Raw genomic sequence first — 24,617 nt, 5'->3', positions numbered from 1 at the left:
ATGTGTGAGGTGAGAGGAGTCGCCTGTTGACACGTCCTGGGAGATTTGCTGAAAAGCACTAGCTTTGTTTTGCAGGGAAAGGGGAGTCAGCGCAAGCTTTCTGCTGGGTAGTAGCGGTGTGCGTGTGTGCGTGTGTGTTGGAGTACGGGGGTCAGAAGAGCTGATTTATTAGGGGCTATTTTCATACTATGTATCTTTCTAATTAATTTATTTATTTTTGGCTGCGTTGGGTCTTCATTGCGGTGCGGTGGCTTTCATCGCGGTGGCTTCTCTTGTTGCGGAGCACGGGCTCAAGGCGCGCGGGCTTCAGTAGCTGTGGCTCGGGGGCTCTAGAGCGCAGGCTCAGTAGTTGTGGCGCACAGGCTTTGTTGCTCCGCGGCATGTGGGATCTTCCCGGACCAGGGCTTCAACCCGTGTCCCCTGCATTGGCAGGCGGATTCTTAACCGCTGCACCACCAGGGAAGTCCGTATTTTCATACTATAATTAGCAACAGGCTTCAGTAGTCAAATAAAATCTTAGCTGCCATCCAAATGAACCCAGTTGCAAAAGACTGGGTGGGAGGGAACTCTATTAAAAATAGGTGCAGGTCGCACCCACCAGGACCCGCCCCTACCCTGGGGGCCTCCCTGCAGTAGGAGGCTGAGCTTGTTCCCCAGGGGCTCACAAGAGCTGACTGTGCTCATTTCTTCCCAAATCCACGTTCAGTAACTTTGCACTGGTAGCTTGAAATGGGCGGCTGTGACTACTGATACCATGGAAAGGGGCAAACACCGCTTTCCGCTGGAGCTCGCTGTTCCCCTGAATCTCCTCCTTGGACCCTCTGAGGGTTCAAAATTCCCACTCTGCCGAGCAATTCTTCAAATATTTATTAAAAAGAAAACACGTCTGAATGGTATCATGGGCCTGGCCATGCACATGCTAATTTACTTTCTCATTTAACTTGAGGAATAATGGCTTATACGAGGCAATGACCGTGCAGGACCTCTGACTTGGATTTTTTTTTTTTTAAACAAATTTCATCTTGTGGAAAGGCCTGCTAAGAGCATCTATTTGACAATGTGCCTTGAAGCACATCTACTTGGTATTTGCTCTTGGGGCCATTATTACGGCCCAGTCTCCTTCTGGCAACCCCAATGTCTAGAGCAGGTGGTGGAAAGGTCTTCATATAACAGATCAGATAGTAAACAGCATCGGTTCTATGGGCCATATGGTCTGTTACAACTCAGCTTGGCCATTGCAGTGTGCAAGCAGCTATAGATAATACGTGAATGGGTGTGGCCGTGTGCCCATAAAACAGATGTGTGAACACTGAAACTTGAATCTCATATAACTTTAATGTCATAACATATTCTTCTTCTTTCTATTTTTTTCAGTCATTTAAAAATGTAAAAAAAATTCTCGGCTTGTGAGCCACACAAAAACAGGTGGCAAACCCGATTTGGCCTGGGAGTCATAGTTTCCATCCCCTGCTCCAGAGTGTAAAAGGGTCCTCTGGCCAGCTGGGGCCACGTGGGCATCCATTCTAGCCCAAAATCCTGATCAGTGTAACCCCGAGGATGGCAGGTGAACGGCGATGCAGAGCCACTTTCCCCTCCTGCGTCCATGACAGACATCACTAATCCATCACAGTTCTCTGCCACCAAGCCTGAGCATGGACTCCAAATCCTCTCACAAGCACAGAGCCCCCCCTTAGCTGGGATCAGACTTGGCAGCTTAAGGTAAAACCCATTTTCCATAACTGCTCCAGGACAAAATAGGGTGGAGAGGAGGGAAGAGGACATAGAGCTACATGAAAACAGTAAAACTACTGACTGAGCAAAGTCTGAGCACTAAATCCAAAGTTGACATTTGGAAACTGGATACTAGAAGGTTGGGATGGGGTGGCCAGGGAGGAAAGGGTGGGCAGGTCCGTCCCCAGCATGACAGAATTGAGAGCTTTGACTTCAGACCATATCCTCTGAACACTTTGCTAAATTTACCACCTCTTACAAGTTGTGAAGGAGTGGGAGATACCTTCCATGCCTTTGAATCTACCCTTTCCTCTGTCTGGAATTCCCAATCTCTTCTTTTTTTCCACTTGGCAAACTCCTACCCATCCTGCAAGACCCAACTTAATGTCACCTCCTCCTGGGAGCCTTCCCAACTCTCCCATGCAAAATTAACTGCTGCCTTCACATTTCATATTTGTTCAGGTGTCTCTCTCCTATTTCCCTGGGGTCCTTCAAAGGGCACAAGCTGTGTCTGACTCATCTTGGTGGCTTCCAGAACCTATCATAGGGTCTAGCATGTCATAAGATACTCACTAAATGAATGAATTGCACCTAGATGCCCAGAAGCACAACAAAACTGCTGCTAGGAGGGACAGATGTTTCTCCCAAGAACATTACTGGCTCTGCAGTTTAGCCAGATTCTCTAGTACTTCCTCCCATCACTGCTCATGCTATGAGCAGTGGTTGGTTGGCTTGTTTCTTTATTCACTCATTCATTCAACCAACATTTATTGAGAATCTACAGTGGCCCAGGCACTGGTTGATCCTGAAAGCTGGGAACGAAGGACACAGACTCAAAACCAGAGCTGGAGACAGCAGGAAGGAGCAGGTGAAGGGCCCAGGGGAGCCCCATGGGGATCTTCAGGAGTAAGACCTGAATTTAGCTCTGCAGCATCTGTGGATGCTGTTTGGTGTGTTGCCAAAGGCCAGGACGCACAAGCCCAGGCACAACCTGCTTAGTAGAATAGAAACATGGCTGGGTGCACCACCAGACTACATTTCCCAGTCTCCTCTGCAGTTAGGTAGGCCATGTGACTTCATTCCAGCCAATCGAGAATAGGCAAAATTGATGACATCACTTCCTGGTCCCTGCCTTAAAAATTTTCCCCCACAAGCCTCCATATTCTCTCTTTCCCTACCTGCTGGCTACATAGAATTATGGCCCACCTCCCAGGACCTGCAGGAAGGCAGAGCAACAATACGGTAGGGGCCTGGGATCCCAAGTCAGTGTTTGGAGGTGAGCTATCCAGGAAAGCCATTTCACCAGGAACATGCCCATGGAGTGTGGTGTGGGCAAGAAATAGATTTTGACCATGTTAGGCCATTAAAATGTGGGGGCTGCTTGTTACAGCCATTAGCTTGTTCTGATAGAGAAACCTCTTGTTACTGTCCAAGAACCTGTGATCCCAAACCCCAATTCTCACCCAGGTGAGTAGCAGGGTATTTGAGAAACAGCTGTGGGTGCTCCGGACGGCTCCCTCCACACACCCCATCCCCTCTGGGACCCCGTGCAGAAATTGCTTCACCCACCAATTATGCCGAATGAGAAAAGTGTCAATTGCTTCCCCAGTTTGTCCATGCTTTTTTGTAGAGGAGTTTTAGGCGTCTGAAAGGATGAGAACAATGGGTTTGTTAGATGAGATCCCAGCAGCGTCCCCCAGTTTCTCCCTGGATTTTTTAATATCTTAAGCTGAGTGACGATTACACAAGGACACATATATAAAACTTCATTGACTGCTACATTTCAGATCTGCGCATGTCACCGTAAGTTATCTTGACAAAAATCCGAATACATGTTTTAAAAGAAAAAAATTTGAAAAAGCGTACTCACGTTAATCATATCATCCTTAGTCCTAAGGAGCAGGCCGGGCTGGTGTCACCAGCTGAGCATCATCTCAAACCCCAGCTTCCACAAACCCAGAGCCCCACTGCCCTCACCTCTTCAGCCTGCATCATCTTAAACACTTCTCCGAACTGGGATCTTTCTCCTGTTCCGATCACGACGCCCTGCGTACAGGAGAGAGGAGCTTGAGTTCTGAGGCTTAAAGCCTGCAGATGACGGAGGCCGGGGCCCCCAGGCACCCGGGGCTTACCTGTCCCTTCCCGTACTGCACCAGGGTCCCCATGAAGACGATGTTGCTCAGGGTGGTGAGGTCGCCCCCGCCCGTCAGCGGGGTGTCCGTCTTGCTGCTCGGCTCGGCTTCTCCCGTGAAACTGGACTCGTCCACCAGGAGGTCTGTGACCTGGGGGGGCAAAGCGAGAAGGCGTGGCACCCACCCTCCCACCTGTGAGCTGGTGTTCAAAGCCCAGAACGGTGTCTAGCATCTTAGTGTCATCGCCAGCAGACAGCAAACAGGAACGTGCTGAAAGCAGGAAGCGAGGATCAGAACGCAGCCTCAGATGCCTCCAGGAAACAGAAAAGCTTTGAATGTACGGCCCCTTTCAGAAAGCACAAAGGTCTCATATCCTATTTTAACATTATTTTAAATTTTAATATTTTTAAAAACTTAGGCAATGGTTAAATTAGAACAGCCCTCTTAGAGCATCCTGTCTTTCCCCTAACACTCCACATCCCACCCGCCTTGGAAGGTCCCGTACAATCTGTGTAGTCTGAGTAGCACTGAGCCGTCTTATGCAGTGACAGCCTAAGGTCACGTCAACACCCAAAACACATACTCGGGCACAGATACGCACACACACCCATACGTTTCCAGGGTGACACTTCCAGAACACCTACCATGCGCCAGGCCAGGCACGGAACACTTCACAAGGCTTATCTCTTTTTTTTTTAATTTATTTTTTATCTTTGGCTGCATTGGGTCTTTGTTGCTGCGCTCAGGCTTTCTCTAGTTGCAGCGAGCGGGGGCTACTCTTTGTTGCGGTGCGCGGGCTTCTCATTGCGGTGGCTTCTCTTGTTGTGGAGCACAGGCTCTAGGCGCGCGGGCTTCAGTAGTTGTGGCACGTGGGCTCAGTCGTTGTGGCTCACAAGCTCAGTAGCTGTGGCGCACGGGCCCAGCCACTCCGTGGCATGTGGGATCTTCCTGGACCAGGGCTCAGACCCGTGTCGCCTGCATTGGCAGGTGGATTCTTAATCACTGTGCCACGAGGGGAGTCCCACACAAGGCTAATCTCTCAATCCTCACAGACTCCATGAAAGATGCTAGTATTTTCTCCTCTCTACGTTTGGGGTAACTGAGGCATGGACTGATTAAGAAATGTGCTCACGTTTCCACAGCTAGTTAGTGGCAGAGCAGAGGTCTGAACCAAGGCGATGGCTCCAGAAACTGCACTCTTAACCACCTTGCAAAACTGACCACAGGCCCAGTAGGTATCATTCAAGAGGTGAGTCTCCTGTGGCCAGAACTGTGCCAGGTACCACCGAGGACATGCAAGGCATCAGGGTGGGCTCTGCCCCTAAGGACCTTCTCATTTAAGCAAAAAAGAGGGCTTCCCTGGTGGCGCAGTGGTTGAGAGTCCGCCTGCCGATGCAGGGGACACGGGTTCGTGCCCTGGTCCGGGAAGATCCCACATGCCGCGGAGCGGCTGGGCCCGTGAGCCATGGCCGCTGAGCCTGCGCGTCCGGAGGCTGTGCTCCGCAACGGGAGAGGCCACAGCAGTGAGAGGCCCGCGTACCGCAAAAAAAAAAAAAAAAAGTCTAATCAGACAAGTCCCGATTGCGGCACATTCTACAAAATACCTGGCCAGCCCTCCTCACAACTGTCAAGGTCATGAAAAACAAGGCAAGTCTGAGCAACTGTCACAGCCCAGAGGAGCCTAAAGAGACATGATGATTAAATGTAACATGGGACCCTGGAACAACAACAACAACAGGGCATTAGGGAAAAACTAAGGCAATCTGGTGAAGGTATGGACCTTAGTTAATAATAATGTGCCTCGATTGGTTCATTAATTGGAACAAAGGTACCCTACTAATCTATGATGCTGACATTACAGGAAAGGGTGTGGGATCTATGGGAATCCTCTCAACTATCTTCTCAATTTTTCTGTAAATCTAAAATGGCTCTCAAAAATAAAGTCTGTTTTTCTTAAAAAGAGGAAACGAAGAGAGAGATGAGACAAAGGTGCCTCTCTGAAGGCAGATGGCCAGAGAAGCAGGAAGAATGGGGCACGGGGCTGGGAAGGGAAGGGGACGCAGGTGCGGAGGTGGGTGGGGGTTTGGATGTACTGGAATGCAGGTGGGCAATCTGTCCATCTGTCCATCCGTCTCCTACGAGGGGCCAGGCATTCTTCTGGGCCCTAGGAATCCAGCAGGGCCGAGACAGACAAACCCCCTGCCTTTGTGCAGGGACTGGCAATAAACATGAAAGCAAACAGACATTGGAAAGAGCAGCAGGTGGCCAGGGCGGGGGGGGGGGGGCGGTGATGCCTCAGGAGACGGGTCAGGGGAGGCCAGTGAGAAGGGGACAGTGAGTTGAGACCTCAGGAATGAGAAAGGCTGTAAGTCATGCTGGTGGAAAGTGGGTTCTGGCAGCAGAAACGGCCCTCCTGAGTGAAGACACACTGCAGGCAGTTGAAAGCATCAATGCACCTGGCTTCTAAGTCAGGGCTGGGCATACAGCTTGGGCCTCCTCTGCCTAGAACAGCTGATTCACGTCCATTCCAGGACGGCTCAAAAGCCACTGCCTCCAGGAAGCCCTCTGTGGCTGCATTGGGCCAGGCAAGTCTGTCCTGTTTGGGAAACCCAGAGTTCCCGGGGCTTTTCCCTCAAGCCCCTGCAGCAATCATTACCTGTCATGAGTAGATGTGGTTTGTGTGTTACTCTGGGCAATAAACCCATGAGCACAGAGATCTCATCTGTTTTCTCCACTGCCTCCTCAGCACGCAGCACAGTTCCTGGCACATAGCAGGTGCTCAAGAAATATTTGTTAACTGAATGAGTGATGAGGATATGGGGAGGGGTGCCCTGAGGCAGGGAGGGAGGGCAGAGAGGCTTAGAGGAGGGCTTTGAGTGTGCTGGGCTGAGTAATAGCCCCCGACCATCCGATCCCCCAAAGACACCCAAGTCCTAATCCTTGGAACATGTGAAAGTGTTACCTTAATGGCAAAACAGCCTTTGCAGATGTGACTGAATTAAGGACCTTGCGATGCGGAGATTACCCTGGATGATCCTGATGGGGCCTAAATGTCATCATAAGGGTCCTTTTAAGAGGAGGATCAGAGAAGTGTCTGAGAGAAGGAAGTACAAAGACAGAAGCAGCGGTTGGAGCAATTTGAGGCCACAAGCCCAGGAATGCGGGCGGCCTCTGGAGGCTGAAAGATGCAAGGGAACCAATTAATAGCTTAATGTGGTTAATTGGAACTAATTAAGAGCTTAATAGTGGAGAAGAATATTCCACTGTGAGTAAACAAAGCTATTGATTGTTCACTGGAGTTGCAAAAGGACAAAAAAGGAAACCTGTAGAGTGTTGGCGGCTGGCAGCCTTGAAAAAAGTCCTCGTGGTGGCAATGACCAGGCACAATTTCATTTGACAGAAGCGGGGCAGGAAGAAAACCAGCTGAAGTAGGAAAGGAGTCATTTGGGGTTTAAAAAATTGTTTCAAAGAACTGTTGTAGAGCCTGGGACTGATCAACAGTAAAATCGATTGCAGATATTTGTGACTCTGTCCCCCCATCAGGTGCTGCACGAGCAGGCAGCAGGTCTTAGCGTTTCAGCTTCAGGAGAACCCCACGAGGTGGGAATAAACATTAACCGCTTGGGTAGATGAGGAAACCGAGGCAAAGAGAAGGTAAGCAACTCGCTCCAGGTCACACAGCTTATGAATGACAGGATCCGGCTAATGCCCAGTCCCAGGGCACTAACCACTCAGCAACACTGCCTCTCTGGAGAGACTGTAGTATATGCGTATCCTCCCTATCGGCATGTGGACTCCCCACTCCGTACCTGGGGACTCCCTCACATTGTGGGGCAGAGCCCACCCCTAGGGGAGGCATGGACAACGTCACACTGGCTTCCCCAGCCTTCCCGCACGTGGGGCTTGGCCACTGGACGATGGTTCCTCTAATGGGACCCACCTGCCCTGCCTGGAGATCTGAAAGCCAGAGGCAGAAGGGCTTGAAAACCTGGGTGCCCTCTGGCCTCTGCCTCTACTTCAAAGACTGTCTCAGGATGCTGTAAACACAGCTCCCGGGGGTTAGCTCCCAGCCTCTTTGCCTCTCTCCATCCCCCCGCTCCAGGCCACCCTTCAAACAGCCTGCTGTGCATCCTGAGAACATGTCCTCCTTAAATAAATAAATCAGGCTGATATTCTTAAGTATTCCAGGGATCATAAAATAGATTACTCCCATTGACGGATCCCTCTGAACTTGATTTAAGCTTTTCTCGAGAATCAAATGTATCTCGGAGAGCCTCAGGAAAAGTTCTGTGAAGCTGTGACACCCTGAGACCCACAAAGGTTGGGGACAGAGCTTGCCCCACACCCGATGTCCCCAACTGCGCTCTCTAAAATCTTGCGCTACTATTTATGGCTGTACCGGTTGTTCCCATCCTCGTGATTAAGCAGTCAGATAGCGTTTCTCTCCGACATCAGCGTGGCCGTTTCCAGAAGCAACTTTTCCCTCATTCCTCAGCCCCACCCTGGTTTAATTGCCACTGCAGTTTCCTGTAAACTAGAAAAATCACATAACCACAGTTTGTTAGGCTTATACTTAAATGAGAAGAAATAATTTGTGAAATGCCATTGGAGGAGGTTTATGCTTAAAATGAGCTCGCTTGCTAACTTCCTGTTTGTGTGCACACGTGCCTGTGTCTGTGCAGTGCACGAGACAGAGAGAACGCCTGCCTCTGAGAAGCTAAGTGTCTGCATGGCCCCTGGACCCAGGGTCTGGGGCCCCTCACCTCTGTGAGACGGATGTCTGCAGGGATCCGGTCTCCGATAGAGAGAGACACGATGTCTCCAGGCACCAGGTCTCGAGCAAGAAGGTGATGGAGTTTTCCTTCTCTTATGCTGTGTTTGAAATGGGAAAAAGCAAAAGCACCCATGTTGACATCTCATTTTTAGGCACTTTGATAACCTTGAGCAAAGATTACAGAAACACACTTTCTCTTTCCCTTATGGACAAACCCTTGTGCCTTTACGGTTTTATTATTTTTTAAATTCACCTATCCTAAAAGACTTTTGGGAAAGTGTATGGCTTCTAGGAGACCCTGAGCCTCATTTGAAAAGTGGGGTGACTACTGTTCACTCTGCCTGGAAACAAGGCTGGGCCACACGGCCTCCAGACGCTTCTGCTGGTCTAGGGAAGCAATTCCTTAATGAAGCTGGCAGCTAGCGGCACTTCTGTCCTCAGAGGACACAGCACTCTGGTGTGCAGAGCCCGGCTCGGGACCTCAGGGATGGCAGAGGCTTGCCAAAGCTGGGAGGAGTATCTTAAGTGCTCGAGAAGCTGGGGACACCCCCTCCCACAGGGCCTGGACTGTTCCTCACGGCCATCTGCCGTCTAACGTTAGACACGGATGTGCTTCTGTGCATGGGCTCCCACTGGAATCCCACCACACACTGCCCCTTGCCCGACATGGCAGGAGCCTCCCAGATGGACCTGTGCCCACCCCACCTCCGACCTCCTTCAATTCATCCTGTACGTGGCAACCAGAGAGCTCTTAACGCACAAAATCGGATCACAACTTCCTCCTACTCCAACCGTCTCCAGTGACCTTGGAGTCAAACCCAGAGGCCCTGCCTCCTGTCACCCCGCCCCCGAATGCACCCAACTCCTTCTAGTCTCAAGGTCTTTGCTGACCTGGAATGCTGGAGCAGACATTCCCCTCTTCCCTGTTAACAGAATTCAATCTTATTCAGGTACCGCCCTTCTCCCCACTGCGCAGTGCTCTAGCGGGTGGGTCCTGAGTGGCTGAGACCATCAGGGTGATCCCAGCGCCTGCCATGAACAGCATAGGGACAGGCATGATCTACAATACTGGCCTAAGAGACAGGAGTGGATATTTCCTGGGGGCTTGAGAGAAAGTTTTTTTCACTCTGTACACGTACACACACACACACACACACACACACACACACACACACACACACACACACACACACACACACACACACAGAGAGAGATGGCCTCTTCTTCTGTTGGACCTTTTTATACCTGGCTGTGATGCCCGGAGCTGTGGCAGCCATTTTGGGATCATGAGGGAAGCTGGCCCAAGAACAAAGCTAACAAGCTGAGGATAAAAGGCACCAGGTCCTTGGTACCATCTTGAATTAACTAACCCCAGCATCCACCCCCCCACTCAGATCCCTTACCATAAGACAACACAATTTCCTTGTGGTTTGCACAGCTGAATTTTCTGGGTTTTGTATCCAAGAGTGCCTATCAGATATACATCTGCTCTTCCCTCAGCTCTTCCCATGGCTGGCTCCTGCTGTTTCTCAGTCCTCAACCTAAAGGTCAGCTCCTCCTTAAATGTCAGATCAGGGTGGGCTGCCAGCCAGTTATTTAAGGTAGTTCCCACACCTCCCCTCGTCACTACCGCATCTCCGTGAGGTTCTCTTCCTTCTAATTTTTGTGCGGCTTTGGGTTTCAGGGGGTCTTTTTGGCTTTAATGCATCTGCCACATTCCAAAATCATCTCATCCTTCACTTCATCATCTGGCTCCCCTGTCAGAAACGTGAGCGCCCCGAAGGCCAGGGCCTTCCCATCGCTTCGCTTGGGACAATACCTCCCTGCACACAGTAGGTGCGTAGTAAGTATTTAGTGAATGCATAAAGGATGGAGGTAACATAGGAAGTGTCTGCAGGGCAGATGCTGTTCCCGATTTGTGACACGGGTCTCAGGGACTCGGGGAGTGAGGCTGTGTCCCTTCAGTGCTCTTTCAACACTACCAGCCTGTCCGCCTCCGCTGCTCTTGAAAATAAAAATATCTTTCAGAAGTGACTTCCAGGGACATCAATAATGCACACTATTCATCCAAAAGGCCAAGACTTGATATTTAAACTTAAGATCATCTCATCAAGCTGTTTAAATCATAGATACTTCCGTCCGCTTATAGGATTACGTCACACATCACACGTCTGGATTTCTGACAGCCTTGTTCATCCAATCATTAGGCCCAGACGTTTTTACTGCCCCCTGATGAACCTTCTAGAATTGACTCATCCTCTCTCATGCTTTCACATCGTGCTCTTCTGGTCTCTATTTTGTTACTCATTATTCTCTGCCTGTTCCCACACACACACACACACACACACACATGCACACACACATGTGTGCGCACACACATGCACACACATACTCTTTGCTTGCTGTTTCCATGAGAGGTGGAACTCTGTCTCACTAGATTTTTCTATCCCCCAGCCCTATGCTCCATTTTGCCAAATACACGTTAAGGTTCTTTCCCCCAAATTATCCTTCAGGTAATAGAGAGTTACTGTATGTTTAAATCCTTCCAAAGTACCTCAGATCACGAGATACTTTCAGTTACTTTCTTTTGAGCAACAATGTCTATTTGGGAAAGACACGTGACTTTAAAACAACCTCAACTGATGCTAGCAGTGGTAAGGGAGAAGACCTGGGCCTTTTCCAAAAGAGTTTCATTTTTACAGGGAAAATAACATAGGCATTACTGATACACTAAAAAATTAAATGGACAAAAAAAATCAAGCCTAAAACATTCTCCCGGGGCTTCCCTGGTGGCGCAGTGGTTAAGAACCTGCCTGCCAATGCAGGGGACACGGGTTCGAGCCCTGCTGGGAAGATCCCACATGCCGTGGAGCAACTAAGCCTGTGCGCCACAACTACTGAGACTGCTCTCTAGAGCCCACGCACCACAACTACTGAGCCCACGCACCACAACTACTGAGCCCGCGTGCCTAGAGCCCGTTCTCTGCAACAAGAGAAGCCACCGCAGTGAGACGCCTGCGCACCGCAATGAAGAGCAGCCCCCGCTCGCCGCAGCTAGAGAAAGCCCGCGTGCAGCAACGAAGACCCAACACAGCCAAAAATAAATAAATAAATAAAAAACCAAAAACAAACCTTCTCCCTTCTGCCTCTGCGGCTCCCTTTACCCATGGCGGCAGCCCCTGAACATCCTCTACGCTGAGCTGTCCGAGACTGCAACCACTAGCCTGTGAGGCTATTTGAATTCAAGTTAAATAAAGTGAAGACTTCAGTTCCTCGGGTGAAGTCCTCAGTAGCCATATGGGACTAATGATGCCATCCCAGGCAGCACACATGACAGAAAATTCCAGAAAGTCCTATGGCGCAGCACTGCGCTAAGCAGACAGGCCCAGGAGGAATGGGGAGACATTTTCGTCTTTCTTTTTTCCTTTTTAAATGTCTCTGGGGAGGGCTGTGTGATAACCAAATGGCAAAGCAGGAATGTCCGGGCAGGAAAGAGGCTGGCGGGCAGTTGAGCAAATGACCGGAGTTCATTACTGAGCTGTCCACCCCCTTCAGCCAGAGTTCTGATGCCTCAGCTCCTTCAAGCCCCGCCTCTCAGCCTCTTCCGAGCCCCCCTTTGAGAATCCAGTGAAAATTCCGAATGCCTCCCTAGGAAAAATGCACACGTTTTTGCACACTTCATCACAGGTTTTGTGGGCCACCCTCTCCCCAAAGCCACTCCCGTCACCCGTGGCCCCCAGGCTGGGCACCCTGATTCGACACCAGTGACAGGGGAGGCCCAGAGAGGTTGAACGACTCACCCAAAGACATGTAGCAATCGGCTGGCGGGGCAGAGAGACCAGGTTTCCTAGCCCCCAGTGAGACATGCTTCTCCCATATCACATTACAAAGGATATAAATATTGCCAACCTTTTTGTCAAACTCACCAGCCCCCTGGCTCCTCTGAGGAACCAAAGAGTCCCAGGGCGGGTCTCTGACTTACCAGTTACATTCGGGAGGCACCAGCTTGGTCAGCTCTTCCAGAGATTTCTCTGACCTGTACTCCTGGTAGGAAGCATGTGAAACGTGGTGTTTAAGAGGGAGGCTTCCACAGAGCTCCCATCAGCCCGGCGACCCCGCCCAGGACTTCAGGACACACATTACACACCTGGATGAAGGCGACGGTGACCACCATTAGCACGGCCTAGGGGGCAAACGGGAGGGACGTTAACACCCAGCTGCCCAACGAGCAGGCGAACGAGCCCAGGGGAGGCAAGGAGGGGGCATCGTCCTGCAAAATATTATTTCCTTTTTTCTTGCAAAATAAGAACACTGTGCAGAAATTTAGAAAACAGACGAGCCAGAAAAGCACCTCCAATTCTGCCACCTAGAGGTTCACATCTGGGGGTTATCCTTCTAGATTTTTCAGCATAGATACACGTACAACACAGGATCAGCTAGTACAGAGGTAATCGTTTATATCTCAACAGCAGCTGATAAACATCAGTCCACATCAGAAGATGCGGACCTAGCCTCAGGCTTTCGAACAGAAGCGTCGCATTCCACTGCACGGAAGAAGTCTGTTTTTGTATTTTAAACGACGGCACTTGACAGATAGAAGGAGGCAGGAACAAAAGTCATCAGAATATGTTCAGAGCCACATTTAGAAGGTCACGTACTGTATGAGTCCATTTATAGGAACTACCCAGAACAGGTAAATCCGTGGGGACAGAAAGCGATGGTGGTTTCAAGGGGCTGGTTGTGGGGGGGGGGGGCGGGGGAGGAGAGCATCTGTGTAATGGGTACGGGATCTCTTTTAGGGTGAGGAAAACATTTTGGAACTAGACAGAGGTGGTGGTGGCACAACATTGTGAATGGAGTAAATGTCCCTGAATTATTCACTTTAAAATGGCTGATTTTTAAAATTAAAAAAAAACATTTTTTTTAAAGGTGCCCAACGGTTCTCTCTGTATAATGATTACGAACAATGATTCTTGTTTTGTTTTGTTTTTGTTTTTTTGGACGCACCACACAGGATGTGGGATCTTAGTTCCCTGACCAGGGATCGAACCCACGTCCCCTGCGGCGGAAGCGCAGAGTCTTAACCAGTGGACCGCCGGGGAAGTCCCCGAGCAATTATTCTTTGTACTGCGCACACAGCCAGGATCCGGCAATTCCACCCACGGGTCACAGGGGAGGAGTGCATTACAACATTGTTCCTGACGGCAAAGAACCAGAAGCCACCAGCGTAACCGCCAAGAGAGCGACGGCCAGGGAACCAGGACGCCCTATTTGGGGGTAGAGAAGGATGTGGATTTCCTGTCCTTTCTTTCTGTTGTGTTTTCTTTTTCTAAAAAAATCTACAGCCAAACTCTTTTTTCCTTGCATAACAAAGACAAGCACAGACTCAGCAAGCCCCTTGGCAGCCGGGTCTGGGATGGGGCACTGCCCCCCACGGGGTGCACTCACCATGGCGATGCTGATGGCATCCTCGTACTCCTTCGTGAGGACGCTCACCAAGGCAGAGGCCAGAAGCAGTAGGATCAGGGGGTTCTTAAACTGAAAAATGAACACAGGGCAGGGGGATCTTTTCTGGGCTCACAGAGATCAGAGACTGGGCTTTCTCCCGTGTAGCAGCGTGAGCTCTTCACTCACAGCCCGCTTCCAGGCCAACCCTACAGTGATGCGCGGGCTGGGAGACGAGGACCACCGCCACCCGATGGTTCTCCACCACCTGAAGACCCACCACTGCAGTTTCACTGACATCGACTTCCTGGGGTCATCCTGACACTGTCCCTGTCAAGACGCCAGCCCCGGCCCTGCCTTTGAGTTCTTCGTCTTGCTTTGCCACATCTCCACGATGCTCAGGTCAGAATCCTCCCCTCTGGTGGGATGCCAGCCCTGGCCCAGCATGGCCAAGGGGTCCCCTCTCACCACACCAGGGCTGCAATCCTGTGTGTCCCAATCACAACGACTCACTCTTGTAACTGCCTCTGGGAGCTCCAGAGATGTCCCTCCTGAGAAAACGTGTTCCAGAAACTTCCCAAAGGATTTTTTACTTTATGATTTTATCTACAGTGGTCTTCTCTTATCAGTGGTTTTGCTTTCCACAGTCTCAGTGACCTGCGGTCAACTGTGGTCCAAAGCTATTACATGGAAAATTCCAGAAATACATAATTCATAAGTTTAAAATTCTGTGCCATTCTGCGTAGCATAATGAAGTCTGTGCTATCCCATTCCATCCTGCCTGGGATCCCCAACCAAACACATCCCCTGCTCCTGGCATCCAACCACTGACACCCTCGTGGCTCAATGATCCAGGATGACATGAAGCAGATAAGCTTCCTTCTATGTCACAATGCCTGCGTCACTCCCGTCACTTTAGCTCTTCATGTAGGCATTGTACCGTCTCACATCATCACAAGGAAAAGAAAGGTGAGTACAGTACAATGAGATATTTTGAGAGAGAGAGAGATTAATTCACACGGCTTTGATTACAGTATATTGTTATAATGGTTCTATTTTATTATTACTGCTGTTAATCTCTTGCTGTGCCTAATTTATTAATTAAACTGTATCATAGATATGTATGTACAGGAAAAAACATAGTATATATAGGGTTTGGTACTATCAACTGTTTCAGCCATCCTTTGGGGTCTTGGCATGTACCCTCCACAGGTAAGGGGGGACTACTGTATCTGTCTCATTTCACACATACATTTCAATGGTTACAGACAAGTGAAAGGAAGCATAAACACAAACATATAAAGACAGGATCGGAGAGAGTAGACCAAAGATCAGGATCGGGGTGGGAGTCAAAATATCAATAAGCAAATCATGGTTGTTTAAATTGGGGCTGTACCTTTGGCTCTGAGCTTCCCAGCAGCAAAGGCAAAAAGGGAAATGTGATCAGATGTGTGATTCGTACTGCTGACAGAAAGAAGCACATCAGCATCATGCCAGTGTGGTACATGAAGGGATTTAATGCCTCTCACCCCAGAACTGCTGTGCTTTAACTCCTCTGAATGAGGGACAGGGCACTTTGCGGTCAGCTCACGGGTCACCCGGTGTTAGCCACCGCATCTATTGTGAATCCTCAAGACTGGGCAACTCGAATGTATTTCACCTTCTTAGCTACAATTTTTCTGCGTCTGTATCAAATTATTTGTCTCTATTCTCTGCTAGAATGTAATCTTCCTAAGCATACAGGCCATGCCCATCCTGGGGTCCCCAATCCCTCCAGGACCTAGAAGGGGATCTGAGCACATGGGGAGGCAGGCAAGAGCTCAGGAATCTGATAGAATTCCAGCTGTCTCCACCATGAGCTCATTGACAGACCTCGAGCGAGCCTCTGACTTCTCCAGCCTCTCTCGGCTGATGGGAGGACTAAAGGGCATAAGGAGGATAGAGTGACCTGCCCAGTGGGTGGCACACAGTAGATGCTCAGTACACGGGAGCCAGAAGGACCAAGACTGATTCCAAAAGGCACTGGATAAACACTGGTCAAAGGGAGGAATCGTGGCTGCCTGAGCTCCAGAAAACGGTCCCTCTTATCAGGGCTCTTGATCCAATAGCTGGCCCTCAGGGAAGCTTTCCCATCGATCCTTGCCAGGGCTGGGCTGGGCTGGGGTGGGGGGGGTCACCACACCTTCAGAGAGAACCACACCTCAAAGCCAGCTTGCCTGGGAGCCCCGGTGCTCCGGTCTGAGACACACGGGTGGGAGTCAACCCCGGGAGACCCGCGAAAGAGCTTCCCACAAAAACTTGAAACCTGCATCAAAGTTCCTGAGATGGACCTTATTCAATTAGCTACAGGCTTCTTCCCAAGAGCGATGTCTTCAACATGTAAATAAACTATCCATCCATTTTACGGATCTTATAAGCCATTCCATGGGCATGAGTCCACAGATTAGGAAAAGGGATTCGATTTAAAGGGCACTAACAAATCAACTGTGAAGAGGTGCCTTTGAGGCATGTGGGGAAAACCAGCTCTGAACCAGGCACTGGATGATGTGAAAGAAGCGCTCATGGTCTTAGTGGGATAACAGTATTGTTGTTATGGTTTAAAAAAAAAACAACAAAAAAAGACAGTCTTCCCTGGTGGTCCAGTGGTTGGGACTCTGAGCTTCCACTGCAGGGGGCACGGGTTCGATCCCCGGTTGGGGAGCTAGGATCCTGCGTGCCGCACAGGGCGGCCAAAAATAAATAAATAAATAAAAAATAAAAGAGAGAGAGAGAGAGAGAGAGAGAGAAAGAACAATGTCCTCCAGGGCAGAGATACACATCAAAGTATAGATGGTAAAATGATTCAGTATCTAGAATTTGCTTTAAAATGCTGCAGAGGAAAAAGGGGGATAAAAAATGGGGCAAAACGGGTTGACAATTAGTGAAACTAGATGCTGGATACATGGGGTTTATTATCTTATCCTCCCTCCTAATGTATCTTTTTGAAATTTTCCCTAATAAAAGGTTTTGGTCAGAGAAGTTCCAGTTTTGGTCCTGAGAGCACCTGGAAGCACCGGAGATGGGGGTAAGGGGATTGGGGGCAGTTTGCAGAGGGAAGGGGCTGCCGAGAGTCCTTGGGCTAGACTCACAGCTGCCCAGCAGAGCTCACAGCCACGGCCAAACACCACCACCCCAGAGAGGGACACACCCTTTCCTTGGAAGTCCAGGGAGGATGAAGGGCCAGATACAAGGGCAAGCCGGCTAACAGTATATTGGTGTCCTGGGGATGTGGTGATAAATGACAACCTGGGGGGCTTAAAACAAGACACTTATTCTCTCACAGTTCTGGAGGCCGGAAGTCCAGAATCAAGGTGTCGGCAGGGCCGTGCTCTCTCTGGAGGCCCCGGGGTCTCCTAGGGGAAGAACCTTTCCTGACTATTCCAGTTCCTGGTATTGCCGGCACTCCTTGGCTTGTAGACACATCACTCCACCTCTGCTGTCACAGGGCCTTCTCCCCTCTGTGTGTGTCTGAGTCTCTTCTAAGGACACCAGTCACTGGATAGGGGCCCACCCTAACCCAGTATGACCTCATCCTCACTAATCACATCTGCAGAGACCTTATTTCCAAATAAGACTGAGGTTCCAGATAGATGTGAATTTTGAGGGGATGCTATTCAACCTTGCACAGGGAAGGAGAACCCCTCAGTTCAGTGGAGTTAAGAATAAGATTTTATTTCAGCCCCGAGCCCATCATAGACTTCCCACCCGGTTGGACAGAAGTGAGCGGGGAGGGGGCACAAATACGCCCTGAACACCTGTCATGCACCTGCATTCTCCAGGCCACCTTCCGAGGCCGGGTTACCCCACATGCACCAGGCCTCTCCTCAGGGCCTTTGCACGTCCCCCTCCTGCAGCATCCTTCATCCACACCCTACCACGGCTCCTCTCCTCACTTCACTGGGTCTCTGCTCAGACATCGCCCCCTCCAGACACCAGTCAGATGCCCCTGCTGACCACCCGGCTCCCCACTGGCACGTCCTCACTCCTGTCTTGACTCCTCTCCTCAGGCCACGCCCACTGGGTGCTGTATCACTCACCGAGTGTCTGTTTCCCTGAAACCAGAAACTCGGTTTAGGCCACTGCTCTATGCACAGTGCCTCGACCTGGCCAGGAGCACAAAAGGCGTTTATCTAGAATGAATGAACGAACAGCCAACGCCCATCGCTAGGTGGGCGACTCGGAGGCTTGGTGGGGTTGGAGCTCCTGACCCCGGTCACCCAGCACGGTGCGGATCAGCAGTGGGTCTGTACTGCCCCGGCGGCGCGTCCTCCTGGCCAGGTCACTGCTGCGCCGCCGCCTGGATCCCTGCCCTCACCTCTCCCGGCCCTGGCTGGCAGCTCCCTCCCTCCCTGCAGGCTGTACCCAGTGAAGACTCAGAGAGCAGGGTGCCTGTTTCTGCACAAGGGACCCCTCCAGCCATGGGCTCAGGGCTAGCTCATGGGTCCACAGTCCCGGCCAGGATGCTCTGAGAGCTGGGACCAGGTGCTGGCCTCACCCTGAACTCTAATCCCAAGCCCATAATCTCACCCCCTCCCCGTGAGGCTGGACCTGAGCAACCCTCCAGACTGACACTGATACCATCAGCCTCCCTCCCTCCTTGCCCTCCAGGAGACCATCCCAAGCACCTGCCCTCTCCCACGCAAGACAGGTGAGTCACCGTGAGACACGGCACACAAGTGTCAGATCCAATGGGAAGATCCCACCACGTGCCACTAGGGCTGCCCTGGCCACAGATAATCAGACTCTTCTGGCTCTTGGGGCCCCTTCTAAGCCCACAAGTAAAGGGGGACAGGCAGAAAGCGGTCTGTTGAAACCTTACTGTGCGGTGAAATGGTGGTACACGGGAGACGTTCATTACAATGAACAGTAACAACCGCAACAACCAGCATTTCCCGAGCACCTCCTCCAGGCCACACTCTGCGCTCAGTGCTTTCCCTGCATCATTTCGTAGGCTCCTCCCAGCCCCATGACACAGGTACTGTTAAGGAGTCCTGCTTGATACATGACCAACCTGGGGCTCTGAAAGAAACTGAATTGCCAAGGATTGAATGAGATCAGGCAACTCCAACACCTGTGCTCTTAACAGCTACGCTCAAATCAAACCAGGGCTAACCGGCAGACACTGGGACCTGGGGCAAGCTTTACTAGGCACTCAATACGGGCTAGGCCTCTTCTTTTGTAAACCTCAGAACAGGAGGTACTTATTAGGCCTATTTTCTAGATGGGGACAATTGAGGCTCAGGGAGGATTAACAGTCCCAAGGCTGAAGTGGGATCTGAACCCGGCTGACTCTCCTCTGCCTTCGCTTCATGACTCCAGGACAGGGATCTCGGGTCACGCTAAGGTAGAATTCCTCATGGTGAGTCTCCTGAGACGGAGAAGCAGGGCTGCCTCGTGAAGTGGTTGAGTTCCCTGTCACTGCAGGTGACAGACAGGAGAATCACAGCATCTGGCATGCAGCAGATGCTCAATGAACAAAAAGAATTAATAAGTGAGAGCACGTGGACTTCCTGTGCCCATCAAGGGCGGGTAAACACGGCCATTGGGAGCTTCCTTCCAATCCCGCGAGGATTCCCTGAGATGGATTCCTGAACTGATGAGGTTAAGAAGAATAAGCACGTTTCCTGCTCTTAGAAACTGAAGAGATTGCATTCCCGGAAAGGCCCTGGCTGGAGGACAGCCCTTGGCGTGAAGTAGAGGCCAGGTGAGCAGGTCCTAGTGGAAGGGGCAGCCAGGGCAGAACTGACCAAGGTCCCACTCCAGAAGGGAAAATGTCCCTCACAGCCTGCATGTCTGCCCCCTTCCCTGAACTTCACCTTCCAGGAGCCTCTGCTGCCTCTTCCCAACACTGGGATTCCAGGAAGTTTCTGGGTTGCCCAGAACCACCTGCATACCTAGAAGCCTATTTTGGGGCCAAAATGCGTCCATGAATGACATCCCTAGGGCACTGAGAACCGACCAATGAGCGGGGTGGGGACTGGAGGAGAAAGGAAGGTGAGGATGCTGCAAGGAGGGCTGTGATTGGTCCCTGAACTGACCAATCGAGAGAGCCCTAAATGTGAGCCAGGGGAAGGCAGCTGAAGCCGGGCAGCCCTGAGTTAGGCTAAGAGGGAGGTGTCGGGGCTGGGAGAGGGTGCAAAAGGCCAGAGGGGACACTGAGGCAATCTGCATGGCTTCACGTTCCCATGGCTTCATGGGAAGTTCTGCCTGTTAACTGGAACTTTCAGAGCTGGTACTGGGGGGATGGGGGGTTGATTTCTAGACGGGAATTTGCAGCCGTGTCTATTTCCATTTTTTTCCCCCCTTCCCAATGGCTTCCAGGCGTTTGACTCATGCCCCACGCATTCAGCACCAATGGCAGAGGCTAAGGGGGCCGGGGCTCTGCAACCAGATGTCTGGCTTCACTTCCCAGCAGTGCCGCTACCTACTGCGTGACTCTGGGCCCTGGTTGCCAGATAAACTACAGGTCACCCAGTTAAATGTGAATTTCAGATAAACAAGGAACTTTTTTTTTTTAAGTATAAGTAGGTCCCATGCAACATTTGGGACATAGATTAAAAAAAAGAACAGTTTTTTTTTATGTATGTGAAATTCAAATGTTAACAGGGCATCCTGTAACTTTATTGGCTAAATCTGGCAACCCTACATAGCCTCGGGAAATAGTTCAACTGCTCTGTACTTCACCCTTCTCATCTCGAAGTGGGGATTAGGAAGATGATTAAGTAAGTTGATGCTTGCGGACTCACTCAGTCAGCATGTGCCTGGTACATGGTAAACCCTCCCTGAACGGAACAACTACTATTCATGGCCACGGTTGCTGGGGTAGTTAGTGATCCCTCCTGCCGGCTAAGAGCAGCCTGAATGGGGAGAGCCTTGTTTAACTTTGTAGTACAGTTGCTCCACACCCTGGGACTTGTCCACGGACACACTCAATCCATACTTAAACAATGAATGTCCGTCCCCCACTCTTATCCCCCAGGCATACACGAGTTCATTCACGGAATGACACCTACAGTCCTACCTGATCGAGATATTTCTTCCACACGGGTTCTGTGTTATCAGCGACAAACTCATTCCAGCCATGGACCAGCCTGCGCTGTGTCACCGAGAACTCTGACAGTCCGTTCTGTAAATCCACCTGGAGGGAGAAGGATGGGCCAGTAAGGATTAAGAAGCCCAGGTCACAGGATACCCACTCTGGAAGGCAGCTGCTTCCATGATGATCAAGGAAAATGGGCTGTCCACAGAGGAGGGGGCACCGGTTCAAAGACACCGAGCGAAGAGGGGCAGAGACAGGAGGAAACCCAGAGTCCAATTCTTTGTCAGTTAGACCGCACTCTGCCCTCCAGATACTGCAGAAAAGACAGCCTTGGGCCTACATTTCAAGGAGCAACTGTAGTATGGACACCTGGAGATGCAGGAACACTTATGTTTCATCTTTAGAAAAATGCGTGGGCCTGGGAATGTAAAATGGTGCAGCTGCCGTAGGAAACGTTATGGAAGTACCTCAAAAAATTAAAAACAGGGCTTCCCTGGTGGCGCAGTGGTTGAGAGTCCGCCTGCCGATGCAGGGGACACGGGTTCGTGCCCCGGTCCGGGAAGATCCCACGTGCCGCGGAGCGGCTAGGCCCGTGAGCCATGGCCGCTGAGCCTGCGCGTCCGGAGCCTGTGCTCCGCAACGGGAGAGGCCACAGCAGTGAGAGGCCCGCGTACCGCATAAAAAAAAAAAAAAAAAATTAAAAATAGAACCACCATATAAGCCAGCAATTCCATTTCTGGGTGTGTATACCCAGAGAACTGGAAGGCCATCTCAGAGAGATATTTGTCCACCCATGTTCATAGCAGCATAACATACAACAGCCAGAGGTGGAAGCAACCCAGTGTCCACAAATGCATGAATGGATAAGCAAAATGCGGTGAGGACACACACACACACACACACACACACACACACACACACACACACACACACACACACACCCATGTGTGCTCAGTTATCTAAGTAAAGATAATTAAAAACATAAAGCAAGCAAAGTCCTTCAGCCTCAGAGGGGAGCCTCATGGAACGGAAGTGGTTTTTTGGTTTGGGTTTTGTCTTGTACTGGCCAGGAATTCAAATTCACTGGAGAAACTGGTGAGATTTGTTTTCGGTCACTGGAAACACCATGGATTAGAAAAGATGAAGGGTGTGCACAGCACACGGTGAAGAGTTTGAGCTTTGATGTCAAAACACCTGGACTCAATTCTGGCTGTGCTGCTGTGGAACCGTGTGGGTCCCCTGAGACATCCTCTGTCTCCCATCAACAGGTACACAGAGAGCTGGGAGGATCCTGGCTGCTAGGAAGGGCCTTGACGATTAGTACCACTGCCATTAATGTGGATGCCACTCCTGGTGGAAATCAGAATGGCTCAATGGCGATAGTATTTTCTAGCAGTGATGATAAAAAGGTACTATAGCACAGAATTCTAAAGCCACTTTCAGGACTTTGTACTGCTCTCTCCTTAATCTAAAAACCCTACCGCACCTGGCATCAGATACAAATTCAATTCTTACATAAAATGCTTTGGCCAGATCCTCTCTGTGGCATTTGCTTGCTTCCTTGGCGGGCAGAGCGACCACCGTCTTCTCTTTCTCGATGGCTTTCAACTCATTTTGTCCGTCAATCTGTGGAAAAAAAGCAGGATTGCTATTAGGCACACAGGTTTTGTACTGATATGTCTTTTTAAAGTATAATATACAAAGAGAAAGTGTGCAGATCTTAACTGTACAGCTCGAATTTTCACAAACTGACCCATATAACCAGCCTCCATATCAAGAAACAGACATTACCAGCCCCCAGGAGATTTGTGTTGCTGGGGTTTGAACTCTGTGTAAATGGTAACATGCAATATATATGCTTTTGACTCAAGGTTATCAGTGAGATTCATGCATGATGTGTGTAGTGATGGTTCGCTAATTTTCATGGCTGCATAATATACCGCCAAATGACTACAGCACAATTTCTTTATCTGTTCTACTGCTGATGGATTGTTTCCAGTTGTTGGCTATTACAGATGCAAGCACCGGAACTCACAAAGCTGACAGAACAAGGCAACAATGCACAGGCTTAGAACCCTGGACCTTGAACGTCTGGCATTCTGTGACGTTTGCCCCATACTACAGAGAGTGCCCCCTGATGGTGACTGGCGATATCACAGCCTGTTCTAGGAGATGTCTGCAATAACCTAAGAAGAGGGGGGGAACCTGGCCAAGGTATGGGTGTCTAGCAGGTCTGGGAAGAAGCCACCTGAAACACCTGAAGGGTGTGGGAGGACACGGGAACACAGAGGAGACCTCATAATTAGGAAAACGCTGAGTATTTTTGCAAAATTATTCCTAGTATTCTTACCCCTAGAACATGATAATCATCTTTTCCTTTTCCACCAGGTAGTCTGGCACTGGGAAGGAGGAAGGGAGTGGCATTGGCTAACCTCTTCCTTCAGCTGGAACAGAGACGGTAAATTCCTCTGTTACTTCTTGCCATTCCCCGCCCCCATCTCCCAAACACCTTGTTTGCTTAGAAATGCACTGCTAACCACACCCACTTCCGGGGGGTGCTTCTCACCGTGCCAGTGACCAGGAAGCAACCAATGATTATTACACATATCACTCGACAGACTCTCTCTGCTTAAGTCAAGCTTACTTTCTTCACTGTGCAAGATCCACTTCCCAGAGAAATGCACATCACAGCCAAGACAGGATGTTTTTTCTGCTCTCAAGACCTGGTTCAGTGGTACCAAATCAAGTGCTCAATCCTTGATCACACTGCAGATGGACACAGTCCTGGGGTTACAGGACCTGCCTGCCTGGTGTTCTCCAGCTGACCATTTCTGTCTGGCATGACCACACTCAACTCACTTTTTATGCAGCATCTCAAGCAACCCTGAAGGTATAAATCTTGCCCCCTCCTCTCCCTTCTGCTCTCTGTCTCTTTCTGTCTGTCTGTCTGTCTGTCTCTCTCTCACACACACACACACACACACACACACACACACACACACACACACCCCATGCTGGAAACATCTGGATAGACTCCAGTTACAGGGCAGTACCCAACCGTCTCCAATATGGCTGCAGCAGACCCTGCCTCACATCCACCCTCCATGCTCTCCTGGCCTCAGGTGGGGCAGCAGCATACTAGCTAAAAATTCCACTGCCCACTGGAGGAGTCCTGTGTCCCCAGGAGTGGACTGCTCCGGTGCCCCTGCAGGAGATGGTACACTCTCCCGACTGCCAAACCAAACTTTAAATCCAGGGTTCTCAACCAAGGGCAGTTTTGCCTCCTGGGGGACTCTGCCACTGTCTGGAGACATGTTTGGTTGTCATAATGGGGGTCAGGGGTGCTACTGGCATCTAGTGTAGAGGCCACTTGTGCTGCCAAGCATCCTACAAGGAATGACCTGGAAAAGAAACGTCCATCCAGCTGAGGGCGAGAAGACCTGCTTTAGAAATTGAT

The 24,617-nt window shown here is 50.4% G+C and overlaps 1 protein-coding gene across 2 annotated transcripts in view; it reads right to left on the bottom strand.

The window, feature by feature from the left end:
- Window positions 1-24,617, bottom strand: part of ATP2C2 (ATPase secretory pathway Ca2+ transporting 2) — a 75,625-nt gene that overhangs the window by 22,900 nt on the left and 28,108 nt on the right. For both annotated transcript variants that reach the window (XM_067719552.1, XM_067719553.1), the window contains exons 2-10: window positions 22,676-22,786; window positions 21,143-21,259; window positions 14,086-14,175; window positions 12,785-12,820; window positions 12,620-12,681; window positions 8,627-8,735; window positions 3,864-4,013; window positions 3,709-3,777; window positions 3,301-3,376 (exon numbers count right to left, since the gene is read on the bottom strand). In XM_067719552.1, the coding sequence (XP_067575653.1) occupies window positions 3,301-3,376; window positions 3,709-3,777; window positions 3,864-4,013; window positions 8,627-8,735; window positions 12,620-12,681; window positions 12,785-12,820; window positions 14,086-14,175; window positions 21,143-21,259; window positions 22,676-22,786 (820 nt within the window). The remainder of the gene's footprint in view (window positions 1-3,300; window positions 3,377-3,708; window positions 3,778-3,863; window positions 4,014-8,626; window positions 8,736-12,619; window positions 12,682-12,784; window positions 12,821-14,085; window positions 14,176-21,142; window positions 21,260-22,675; window positions 22,787-24,617) is intronic.

Source organism: Pseudorca crassidens, chromosome 20 (assembly GCF_039906515.1).
Source record: "Pseudorca crassidens isolate mPseCra1 chromosome 20, mPseCra1.hap1, whole genome shotgun sequence".
Lineage (NCBI taxonomy): Eukaryota > Metazoa > Chordata > Mammalia > Artiodactyla > Delphinidae > Pseudorca > Pseudorca crassidens.
The sequence above is the reverse complement of the archived record's forward strand: the minus strand, read 5'-3'. Positions and strand labels throughout refer to the sequence as shown.